The 12,960-nt window shown below is 30.1% G+C and overlaps 1 protein-coding gene across 2 annotated transcripts; it reads left to right on the top strand.

Moving 5' to 3' along the window:
* The first annotated feature begins 850 nt into the window (after nucleotides 1-850).
* Nucleotides 851-12,061, top strand: LOC134827795 (uncharacterized). 2 transcript variants are annotated; one of them, XM_063840629.1, is made up of 10 exons: nucleotides 851-970; nucleotides 8,748-8,932; nucleotides 9,637-10,289; nucleotides 10,348-10,541; nucleotides 10,799-11,050; nucleotides 11,109-11,337; nucleotides 11,399-11,458; nucleotides 11,514-11,594; nucleotides 11,655-11,790; nucleotides 11,854-12,061. In XM_063840629.1, the coding sequence occupies exons 1-10, from the start codon at nucleotides 968-970 to the stop codon at nucleotides 11,960-11,962; spliced, it is 1,902 nt and encodes a 633-aa protein (XP_063696699.1). In that variant the 5' UTR covers nucleotides 851-967; the 3' UTR covers nucleotides 11,963-12,061. The 2 variants fall into 2 exon arrangements, with proteins under 2 accessions (XP_063696699.1, XP_063696698.1); XM_063840628.1 differs by lacking the exon at nucleotides 851-970 and adding an exon at nucleotides 4,413-4,879.
* Nucleotides 12,062-12,960: the final 899 nt, after the last annotated feature.

Here is a 12,960-nt window from a genome sequence, read left to right as displayed (position 1 = left end):
TTTTTATTAAAATATTTAACATAAAAATACGATCAAGTCTTTTTCACATTTTTTTTTTCTTCAAACAAACCGAACAACTCTTGATTTTCCTTTTTTGGGCCCGTGTAACTTGACTTTGCGAATTTCATGAATTTTTTTTAGATAAATAATGCCCGTGTGTGTCTCAAATACCACAGAAAGGTAAATATCCAAAGCTTTTACGCAAATAAGCCCGAAAAGTTATACAATATCATCAATCATGGGATTATAATTATAAAAATGTCTGCTTTATTTTCTCGTCTCTTCTCGTGTAGGTACCAATGTGACTGTAAGTAAGGGACTTGCGATTTTTTGCAAATTCTTATCGCTTCTATCTCGTCTTTCTTTGCGTCGTCGTTTAATAAATAAAATAACTTTAATGTTCATTTGTTACGGGAAATCAATAGAATTTTAGCCGCAAGTAAAATAATAATAAAATGAAATCATTTTCATAATAAAATTAATAAGCAAATACGTTTCGAGTGGCTTTGTCGTTAGACATTCATCATCATTGCATACACCAAGTATTTGCATTTCAATAAAATATGACGAGGTACAAAGTAAACGATAAAACTTGTGAATTACCCGCCTTGCATTTGCTCATATTTGTTCAATTCTACATTTTCATAAATTACTTTACATTTTTTTTTGAGTGAGGCTCATATTAGTCGTCGTCTCCCTTATTTTTTTTTATTAAAAATTTTTGTAACAAATGAAATGAAGCGCACAACGACGACGAGACTCCCTGTGTATGCTCACATTTTGTGTTAAACAAATATTTCTGATATAAAGTAGAATTTATATGAATTTCGTTATCAGTTTCACATTGGGCGTGATCTAGATAACACTTTTATCGCACATATCAGTGACAGGAATATTTTTAGTAATTTTTAGTTTTTTTCTATAAAATTTTTTGTTAGAAAGTGAAAAATTTATAAAAAACAGAAAAATGGTAAGAACCATATGCAATTTATTGTTGAACTTAATTAACCGTGACTTGACTCCATTTTGTTTTTCTTTTCAATTCAATATGCCAACTGGATACTTAATAAAAAAAAAACAAAATCAACCAATAGGCCACAAATTTTATTATCAATTGACATTTTTATTATTATTCGATTGATGCCGTAATTTTACTTTATTCTTTTTTTCATCATACACTTTTTTATTACACTCCGAAAAAAATAAACTTATCAAACGCGCACCAATATCATCAATTGATTTCGTGATAAATGATCATTAATTTCGGCTGAGTCACTTCCAACTTTTGTATTTCACAATGAAATGCTTCAACAAAGACCCTTCAAGGGAGTGGTGATGTCTTTGTACGATTTTTTTCCGGACCGTTCTTTAAGAAATCTCTACCAAGACTAATCTCCGGTGAATTTTCACACAAAATCGACAATAATTGCGCTAGATAGTCGTCGACTCTGTAAAGTTAAAAAGCAATATGGATACAAACAGTGCGATAAAGTTATATTATGAAAAAAAAAATTACAAGATAATATAACGAAAAGTTTGATAATATTATTTACCATCATAATAATAATAACTAAATTGTCTGTTCTTTCTATGTGGCGGACACTTTTATCTGACTGAAATTTTATTCTACGAAAAAAGGAGATAAAATTCAACGGCTGCTCTATAAACGCAACGAATATCTTTCATTTTGTTTGTTTAAGGTGCATCGTTGTTATATATATTTTTTAATATATGATAAACTCGATTGAGAAACAAATTTCCATTGCACTGTAAATTTAATAAAAAAAGAACCTTTTGATAGCAAGAGACAGGAGGGGCTTTCGATAAATTTCTTTAGTGATAAAAAAATTAAATTACAAAAGAGGGATTTTCTATCCACAGTTCTGTAATTTAAAAAAAAAACACAGCAAATTTAAGGAAAAAACATCACCTTAAATTCAATTTTTTTGCAAAAAATTTCTTTTTAGAGTCGTTTTATCGAAAAACTCAATAGAGGAAAATTTGTTTCATGCAATTTTGAAACAAATTTCATTTTGCATAATTTGACTTTTCAATTTTGATGCAATTCTTTAATTTTGTACAATTCGTTTTAACTATTTTGTATTACTTTTGCAAAGAAACGTAGTAAGCTTGCTAAATTCTTCAAAAATTTCGCCATATCATTTTATTTTATTTATTTTAATTTTTTTTTTTTTTTCAAAAAAATATATTTTAATTTGATTAATAAAATATTAGCTAAAATTAACAGACTAAACTTCTTAAAATTAAGTAAGCTAAAAATCTGTTTGAAAATCGTATTTTTTAATTTTGTTGATTTTGCTGTCTAAATCTAAATTTTTTAACCTTAAAAAATAAAAAAAAATCATTTTTACAAATTTTTTAGGGTTAATCAGCTTTAAAAGTATATATTAAAACATCAAAATGCATTATAAACGTATTTATAAATAATTTATTTGTAACTTTATTATTTAATTTATTATTTTTAAAAACACATAAAAAAGCATATTTTATCCATAAAATGCATAATTTTGGCATATTTCCCGATTTAAAATGCATAAAACTCTGTTACTAATGCATAATTTTGCCATGATTAGTCAAAATAATTTTAATTCATTCTTGAAATTTGTCACTGTCCAACGAAATTAATTTTCACGAAATCAATGATTTTTGAATAAATGCATTTTATCAAGCACCATACAAGATTAAGTAAGCTCAACACCGTTTTTGTAACAACTAAATCCACTTGGAATGCTCTACGCGACAAAATCATCCTAAACTAAACTTTTCTTATCATATCTGGGTATCTCGCATATCACCTTCATTATCTGTATTTAAATTTTTCTACCATTTCTGTTGCGTATACGGGACCTTTGAAAGCACTTATCATCCTTCTTTACACACATTTTATCTGGATTTTGATTCGCAGTTGATTGTCTCTTAAAGAACAACATTCATACGTCGTTGTCGGCGATGCAGTTACAAAAATCTCAAATTGATAACTTTTTAACTTATCTAATTATCATTATCACACTACTATCTCCATTGTGCTTATTCACTTACTTGCCGGGCAGCTCTTTGGGTAAACAAAAATTGCCCATATCAAGATAGATATTAAGTTTTTTTTTTTGGATAAGTTATCAGACAGAGACATGTTAACACTAACAACTCCTGCAGTAGGTGTTGAGGAGTCAGGAGAAGAAGAAGTTAATTTTAATTTTATTGAAATTTTAAGCTGAAAGTATGGAAAAAAACTGGCGAATGAAAAACTTGCTATTAATAGACATCATAAATCTGCAGAGATTAAAGACGACATTGGATGAAAAGGCAAAAAAAATGTCACGTGTCTGACTTTTTTTTGAATATAATCTATTTTTTGTATAATGGATTAAAAATAGAAGCAGAAAAAATTGATAATTTATTAGAAATTAAAGCAGCGAAAGAAGTCATTAAGCTAGGCAGCAAAGTCATTAACGGTGGAACAAGAAGCTATTTAGTGGAAAAAATGTCTCAAAATGCAAGCAAAAGGTTTGTTTTATCGATGAATTGATTGCAAACAACTATGTGTGATTGGTGCTCTTGTTATCTACTTGGGCACCTAGCTTCAGTTGGAAGTCAAGTAAGGTGTTAAGGCTGATAACAAGGTGTCTACGTGACTGATAAGATAAAAAATGAGAAACGAATCTTGGTCTTTGTCCTTTTGCTAGCTTGCTCGTGTAGCTCGTTTCACGAAAAATTTAAGGTTTCATCATTGTAGCCCGCCAATGACTTGCGTTATCAACAAGTCTGTCATAAAAAATGCGTACAAAAAATGATGAAATACGTTCATATACCGTGTGTTCACTGAATTTTTCCTCTACGATTTCTATTTATTTTGAATTTTTTTATGTTTTTTTTTGCATTTTTTCACTTTCCAATTTTTCTTAATTTTTTGATTGTTGGTCGTTGCTTTTTATATTGATTTTTAAATTTTAATGTTTTAATTAAATTTTGATTAATTAATTTTATTTAAAAAATGTGAGGTAATTAAATTTTATAATTAAAAAAAAATTAAAAGTTGATAAAAAAATGCAAAAATTATGATCGATGATGATTTTTTCTAAAGCTTGTTAAAAAACTGATTTAAACAAAATCAAAGCAAAAAATGATAAAATGAGAAAGAATTGAATAATGAAAAATTTTGTAATTTTTTGATAAAATAAATGAAAATAAGTATTTAAATAGTGAAAATTGTAAAAAAATTTTTTTGAAATGTTAAAAATATATAATTTGCAAAAATATAAGAAAAAGGAAAAATAAAATATTTTTACTGAAAAAATTCAAAAAAAAAAATATGGAGAAATAAGGAGGAAAAACGAAGTGAACCCACGGTATCTGTGAAAGTGTACGAGTTGAGGCATTGTTTGTCAACTGTGTTATATATATTTTATTTTTTATGAAAAGATAAGATAAGATGCGTAAACAACAGAAAATTATTATGGCTCCTATCATTGCACACAATTATGATTACCAACAGCTCATTTTTTGTTCGAGGCACACACACTCGACCGTTTCTCGCTCACACATCAACGGATTTTCCAATAAAAAACTTTGACGCGCTTCCAAGTGTCGCTGATTAAAAAGTATTTGAACGTTCAGGTGTTTAGGTGGCAATTTTATTTTGTGTGCGTTTTTTCTTGATAACGCGTCCATCAACGCAGCACCGCGAAGAACTGCTCAATTTTGATACATTTTTAAATTAAATCAGTGGTCAGTTGTGATAATAAGGTGAACTGATTAAGACACATCTAATCAAAGGGAAGATAATATTTTTGAATAATAAAAATATTAAAAATACAACTTGTAAATTATGGTGCTCCAGATTAAGCAGGATCTTGTAAAGGTAAAAAAACTGACTTTAATTAAAACATCAGTAACATTCCATTGAGTATGAATCAAGTCCACACAGACAAACTTCTGTCACCATCATAAATTTTGTCTGATTTTTTTTAAGTGTCCTGGACGTTAAAAAAACTTTTAAAGTTAAAATAAAAAACCAATTAGGCGTAAAATTTACCTGTAATTTTGGTCGCACATATCCTTAAAGAATTACGTAAAATTTAAACGATTGTAAAATAAAATTTATTACACCTTTCAGACGTTTTACATGTCTAGCAATTCATTGATGATTTTTTTATTATATTTTTTTCATGCTCTTTTTTGGTATTTAACCTAAAAAATATAAAACAAACAAACATTATGAGAATAAGATGGTTATCTTGCATTCTAAGCAAAGTAACTATAGGCAAGAGAGCATTGCATGATTCTAATCTAAAATAGACAATTTATTTATTTTATTGTCATTTTTTGTAAACTTTTATTTCCGTTTTGTGTCGTTATAAAAGTTGAATGTTACCTGAGTTTTTATATGTTTTTTTTTCGTTTGAACAAAAGCTGGTATGGCACGCGAATGTTTAGTTTTTTTTTTCATTTTTATGTATTATTATTATTGATAATTTATGATTATTATTACAAATGTTTTATTTTGTCATATTTTTATTATAAAAAGTAATTAATTTGTTAATTTAATATCCAAATAATAAAATTAAAATTTAGATACGCCATGATAAAAATAATATTTTAAGATTTTTTTTAAACAAATGCAAAATTTTTTCTTAAAAAATAAAATAAAATATAAACTTGCAATTTTGTAACATCAGAAAATAGTTCATGAGTAATAAAATTCAATTAAGTGACAATAATTTTTGAACATATAAGAATTAAATTTTCATGAAATTGTCGAGGAAATTTTATTTTTATTATAAAATTTTAATTGAGGAAATCAATTGTCAAAAGAATTCAAAAAATTAACAAGTTATCATAAAATTAACGTTAATTAATTAATTAAAGTTAATATTTTATATATTTTATTTAATTAAAAATATTTCAAATAATAACAATTGCTACTTAATTTGTTTATTTAATGTTTTCAATCAATTCAATTCAAGTTATCATGAATTAATTTTTCGTAAAAAATAAAAAAAAGTTTTTAAAATTAAATTTTTTATTAATGCTTATTATTAATTTATATTTTACTGTGACATCAAAACAAAAATACTAATTTATTTACAAGAAAATTTAAAAAAATCTTTTTCTTTAAAATGATTTTTCTGAAATATTTCACTTACCTAAATTTTCAAAAAATTTTTTTTTCTTAATAATAGGTAATGATGAATATAAATCACCATTATAATTCAAAATTTTCAACAAAATTATTTATAAAATTTTTAAATTTGTAAAAGGTCCATCTAAAATCTCACTTGACATGCAGCAAATTCCTTATTGTAATTTTTTGTTACATTTTATTCTTAATATTAAATATTCATACCTAATAGAAAACACATGTTAATGCAAATTGAAATTCATTCACTTATCTACGGCTCTTTTTATATATAAAACAAAAAAAAAAAAGAGTTTAAAAAACTCAGACTAAGAATATTCCAAAAAGAAGAGAAAATTAAAAAAAAAATCGTCTGTATAAGATGAATGTTGTCTATTAAAAGGAAATATTTACGCGCGGCTTCTTTTATCATTTTATTTTATTTTTTATTAATTTACCTCTTTTTGTGGTGGTTAGCGTGTCTGCATTGATTTCTTGTGTTGTGGAACTTTTTTGTAAATCAATTATTATCCATCCAGATTTTTTTTTTGCATGACTTGATTGAGAGATGCGCCACTCCTAAATACTACAGTTGATTGGCAAGCATAATCTAGCAAGCAGGCACGCAAGACAAACAGACTCCCGCTCGCTGCTGCCGGTCGATGATAAGTTAAGATAACATTTAATAATATTTATTGTTTACAAAAGTTATCTTCTCCGTGTTACCCCGAAAAGTTTTTTTTTTTTTGATATCTTATTACGACGGCGATTGATATCTTGTGCATTATCGTGCATTTCGAATCATATCTTCCTTTCTTTATCATCTTTATCTGCGTGCTTTTTTTGTTTTCGAGGGAACTCTTCCGTAAATATTAGATAAATTTTTTGACGTAGGTATCTGAAAATTTTGCTTTGCAAATAAGTTAATAAAAAAACGAATAAAACGTGCGTTTTTTTCAACAGTTTTTATGACATGACAATCAAAAGACGATAAGTTATCGATATTTTTTTGTGTATTGTATTAAAAAATGCTTAAGCCTGATGTCTTTTAGAGCTGTTGATTAGATTATTTCATTATTATTATTATTAAGCAGCCAGCTAGCTATCAAAAAATGATAAATATTTATTTTTGAAAAGGTTAAAAACTGAGATTCCAATTTTTGATAGCTGACAACGAAGACGCCTCGTCAACAACCATCATCGAATAATAAATTGATTAGATATCTTCCATTATTATATATTTTTTTTTTACGAACATACACACACCCAAAAAAATTCTGGCCATTTATTCGTCGTTGATGTGTCCTATGAATAAAGAAGAAAAATGATTTTCATTATATTTCTATATATAAAATTTATTTTTATAAAAAAAAAACTTTTGCCTCACCTCGGTATTCAACGTCTAATAATGGGCAATATGCATCAACTGCCAACCACGTGAGTGAAGCAACTAAAATATGGAGAGGAGAAATTGATAGTAATGCTCATTTAAACATTTCGAATTATCTTAACTGCCACGTTGATTAGACAAGACGTCTTACAGTACAAAAAAATGTGCATCTAACGACGACACAAGTTGACAAAGGTTTGGTAATGGCCCTTCTTACTTCTTTTTTTTTTTAATCAACTTAACTCGAGGTTAATTTGGGTTCGGCCCGAAATTGATCATCTATTTATTTATAAAGTTATCAGTTAGTGAACTTTTCAATCAATTTTCATCGTTGATATACGTTAAAAGGCATGAAAAGACAGGTTGCCAGGATTTTTTCTTGCCACTCCGAAACGGCGACTTGCAGGTGTATGAAAAAAATAGGCAGATGATCCATTAAAATTGGGCCAAAACGACTAATTATCTAATCACAATGGTGATAATTTTGACCCGAATCGTGCGGTACATAATCCATTAATTTTATGACTCCAAGAAATTTTTCTAACCACAAACTAAAAATGAAAGATTTTCTTAAAATATCTTTTTTTTTTTTGAAATATGACATTTCTCCCTTTATCGGAAAGTCGGCACTTGGCACACTTTTTTGACAAGAAAAAAATTAAAAAAATATTTCTGGCAATACAAAAACAATAAACAAAACACGAAAAAATGTTCACAATTGAATTGTTTGAATGTTAATGTGACTTAGGTATATGCTATACTTGTTTCCGTACAAACATAGTGTTTCCTGTTGTAATTACATCTCTCTCTTGTTTTACTTTCGTTCGGCCGTGTTCTGGTCGTTCATGTAGAAAATGACAAGTACAAGACGCAATTAATGTGAATTTCAAGACATTTCAGCCGTACTTTAGTCATGCGGGTGACGAAAACGACGCGCTGAACTCGTTAGAGGCTTGTTCAGCTGTGGTTACTCATTGTTTGTCGGAATGACGTAAAAGACAGGAAAGGGATTCTCTGGCAACGTTATGAATATATGAGTGACGCGTGCTCTCGCTTTGCTTCGTCTGTACTTTGTCCATAGAACGACTAGAAATACGAGGCTTTATTGACTTTAACATTAATAATTTGTGTTGTTGTTTAAACAAATAAACGGAAACTTGTCACTTTTTTTTACAAATCTTTCGAATCAGTCAGTATTTAATGTAATTTAAATGAATGCAGATGGAACAACCGCCGCAACAGCAATCGTCAACGATGCAAGAAGACGAGGGAAAGGAATCACCGTCATCAGCTCAGCCAAAGGACGAACCGGCCGAAGTTAAATCTGAGGAGGTGAAAGAGGAGGCAACGACTGGTGTTGCAGCGGCACGACATCAACGGATGATAACCGAGTCAGGTCATATAAGGTAAGAAATTAAATGTGAAAATGCTGTTTTTTTAGCCAAAATCCAAATCGTTGAAAGATATGGAAATTTAAAATTTGGAGAATTCAGGATATTTTTGAATGACAAAAAAAAACTCTTTGGATCTCAATACACAGTAAAAAAAATCTCGCGAGACGTGGAGCGAGATGTGAAAATTTGATATTTTTGGTTTTTCTGAAACAATGGTAGGTTTGCGGGCATATCATAACAATTCTAGTGAACAAAATTTTTTTTCAAAAAATTTCACCTTAACTTCGATTTTTGGCGATTTTCATGAATTACAAGCAAATTTTGAATTTTTGGTAGAAAATCAAAATTTTTTTCACTAGGTAGTAGATCATTTTACGTCAACAAACATATGCCCGCAAACCTACCATTGCTTCAGAAAAGCCAAAAATATCAAATTTCCACATCTCGCGCCACGTATCAGGGTAGATTTTTTACTGTGCATTTGAAATACTTATTATCATACTAATTACAAAATGCCAAATTTTAAACAATTTTTGACCATTAATCAACATTTTTGTTGTTTTGAATTTTTTTTTAAATTGATCTTTGTATATTTAAAATTGATTTAAGAACATTTTAGATAAAATTGAAAAAAAATAATATAGGTATCATAAAAAAAAAGTCAAATTTTTTTTGAAAAATAATTACAGTAATTTTTATAAAAACTATTTTTTTAGAGAAATATCGGAGAACCAACAGCCCGAACATTATGCCCAAACATCGGCGGAGTACCATCCACAAAGTATCGCTTCTGCTATCGCAGTTTCAGGTCAGCAATATGCCCAACAACCTACTCCGGTATCTGCTGCCACGGAAGATTCCTACAACCAAGTCGTCAATCAGCATCGATCACCGCGTGACATCGAAACAAAAATAAACGGAATCAACTTGCAATCACACCAAGCAGTTTTTGTCCAAGTGAAAGAAAACGACGACTACGTCCGTTATCAGCCGCAAATTCTTCGTTACGAGCATCCCGTGAACGAGCGTTTCCATTCGCGATACCATTCGTACTCGCATCCACATTCGTCTCAAGTGAAAACGGAAATTGAAGGCGAAGCACATGCAGCGCAGCAACACCAGCCACAACACATAATTTACCAAGTTTCAGAGTCTGCGGAAACAAGTCAAATGGTGGAAAGTGCGGGAGAACCAAAAACGCAATACACAAACTTGGAGCCGATGCAAAACTCTGGTCAAAGTTTCTTCACGAATTTGGAGGAATATCAATCAGGCACCAGCAGTTTGGCATATTTGGGTCAGGGAGCTCCTAAAAGTGGTTACTACATTCAAACGAGTGGAAGTCCACCGAATCATGTTTTGTACAAAAGTAAGTTTTTACGAGATTTTCAAGAAAATTAGTGAAATTGAGTATTTTTTATGTTTAGATGATCCAACGTTATCCAGTGCGGTGCCACAAACAAAACAACACCAATATTCACAATTTTCTAATGTGCAGCAAATGTATGAAAATACGACAGTCCAACAGGGCTCGCCTAATCAACAACAAATTTATGCGACATATTGTAAGACAGACAACCCATACTGGCACCCAAATGTCACAGGAATCGATGCCAATAACGTAAGTGCTTTATTTTTTAAATTTATTTTAAAATTTTACAAAAAAATGCACTAAATTCGATTTTATAATAAGAAAATAAAATTTTTTAGAAAATTTGCAATTTTATTGTGAAAAATGATTATTTTGGCAAATTTTGTTCTGAATTTTCTTTATTTTTCCGTTCACTTTTAATCACTTTTTAATGTATAGTTAAATTAAATTTAAGTCGCCTTAAACATTTTTAACTAAAATTTCACTATTTTTTAAAATTTTTTTAGTTAAATGGAGCAATTGTCATCGAAAACAATGACTATCTCCCAAATGGAGCCGCACAATGGATACCTGAAGGATACACTTCTGAAGTTCCTGAGCAGCCGAGAGAATGCCCCGGGTGCTCATCAATAACGACATCTTACACTATGGACAATCGTGGATACCTTATATGCTTGAAATGTTACCAAAATTCACCACAAATAATGCAACAAACACGAGCGCAATCCACTCGAACCCAAAAAGCAAAAACGCAATCCGTAAGTATTGGATTTGAAATGAAATTTTACAACATTTTTGTATTTTTTAACATTTTAGCATCAAAATCCTGCAGCAAAATCGAACCGTTCGAATGTTACGTGTGCCAACTGCTCAACGAACGCCACTACGCTGTGGCGTCGAAATAACAATGGTGAACCAGTTTGCAACGCATGCGGCTTATACTTCAAGTTACATGGCACTTTGCGACCGCACTCGATGAAAAAAGACGGAATTCAAACCCGGAAACGCAAACCAAAGTCGCAAAACTCCATGAAAATGCCACAAGGTGAGAAATTTCGTGAAAATATAATTTTTCGTGAATATTTATGAATTAAAACTTTTTTCAGACATGTCTAGTCACGTCATGTCAGGATGGTCGCATCACGGAGGTGCTCATATAAAAAATGGTAATTCATCTATTCAAAAAATAAAGTTTTTTGCTAATAATTTTCCTGTTTTTAGACAAATTTCCTTTGTTGCCATCGCAAATTGCCGCGCACCATGATTCTTCAGTGAAAATTTATCCAGGAGTTCCCCCACCAGGTACAAAAACTCTGAAAAAATAAAAAAAAATTGTTTCAAAATTATTTAATTATTTTTTAGCACATTCAACGGCTTATCAAGTGGCCGAGCACGTGCCTAGTCTACATTACTTATCAGCTCCTCAACAATCAAGTCATTCCCCGCTGACGCAAAGTCATATAATGTCAGCTGCTCTAGCACGTCATGGAGCTTCCTCGTAAGTATTTCAAACTTTTTCAGTGAAAAAAAAAATTGATTTTGACTGAAATTTAATTGTTAGAGCACCTCCAGCAGAGCCCAGTCGCCAACAAGGAGAAACAACGACAATTAGCGTCATTACAAGCACAAACAGCTCAGTCGAGCGAATGCCAAATACGTCGAGTGTTTAGAAAAACAGCAGAAAACCAAATATACTTAAACCTTACTTAAACTTAAAGAAATACTTAAACCTTAAGATTTGTAAAAATATTTAACAGAAAAATAATAAAAAAAAAAATCGCCGCAAAATCAATAAATAGCAATGATCGGTACAATTTGTAAGAAACAGGATCCGTAAATCAAAGAAACAGATGTTGCATCTTGTATTTGTCAAAAAAGGTCAAATTTGAATATTTTTCATATGGTGAGATATTTTTTTTTTCAAAAGAGGTCAATATTCTTTTTTTTTCTTTTTCGTTAAAAACATTAAAAAAGTTTTATTTTTTTTTTCGAGGAGAAAAATGCATTAAAACAAGTGAAATGTTCTGGTTTTTAAAGTTCTTCTTGTAAATTGACGGTGAATGAAGAAATTTAACAGGCGCCACAATCGACCGCCTTTTAACTCTGTTTTTTTTATTGAATTCTTTAATTTTATACGATCTGCGACTATATGGCGATATAGGTATGATAGAGACAGTCCTCCCATTTAGATTGGACCCCAATCTTGGCATTCCAGTGTGACAACAACAACAACAACAATAATAAAAATTTAAAAAAATTTACAACGCACGAAACAAAATGAGTCATGTTGTTCGAAAAATTCTGTCCGCGCCATGAATTGACTATGTGGCTCAGTTATCAGTCTACGTCCGAGGTATGCGCGCACAATATAATATAAAATAATATCGAAAAAGAAGAAAGAAAAAAAGATAGCGCCAACCAAATGAGCGGCTATCTTTCTTTTTTGTCTTTTTTTTCTCTCTTTTTACTTCACGACATCATCGCATTGTGCTGCATTCGCCGTTTGCCACGACAAGATGCAGTGTGTGCCTGACTGGAGATGCGACGCATATATATTACGAGAAAGGAGTGTATGTCGTGTGTGTAGAGATACCTTTTTTTGTGTCGAGCAAAGTTACATGGCAATACCATTAAGGCATGGAGCCAGAAAGAAAATAAATGGGAGACA

This window comes from Culicoides brevitarsis, chromosome 1 (genome assembly GCF_036172545.1).
Source record: "Culicoides brevitarsis isolate CSIRO-B50_1 chromosome 1, AGI_CSIRO_Cbre_v1, whole genome shotgun sequence".
Classification (NCBI taxonomy): Eukaryota; Metazoa; Arthropoda; class Insecta; order Diptera; family Ceratopogonidae; genus Culicoides; species Culicoides brevitarsis.
Note: the sequence above shows the minus strand (reverse complement) of the source record. Positions and strands in the feature narration are given on the sequence as shown.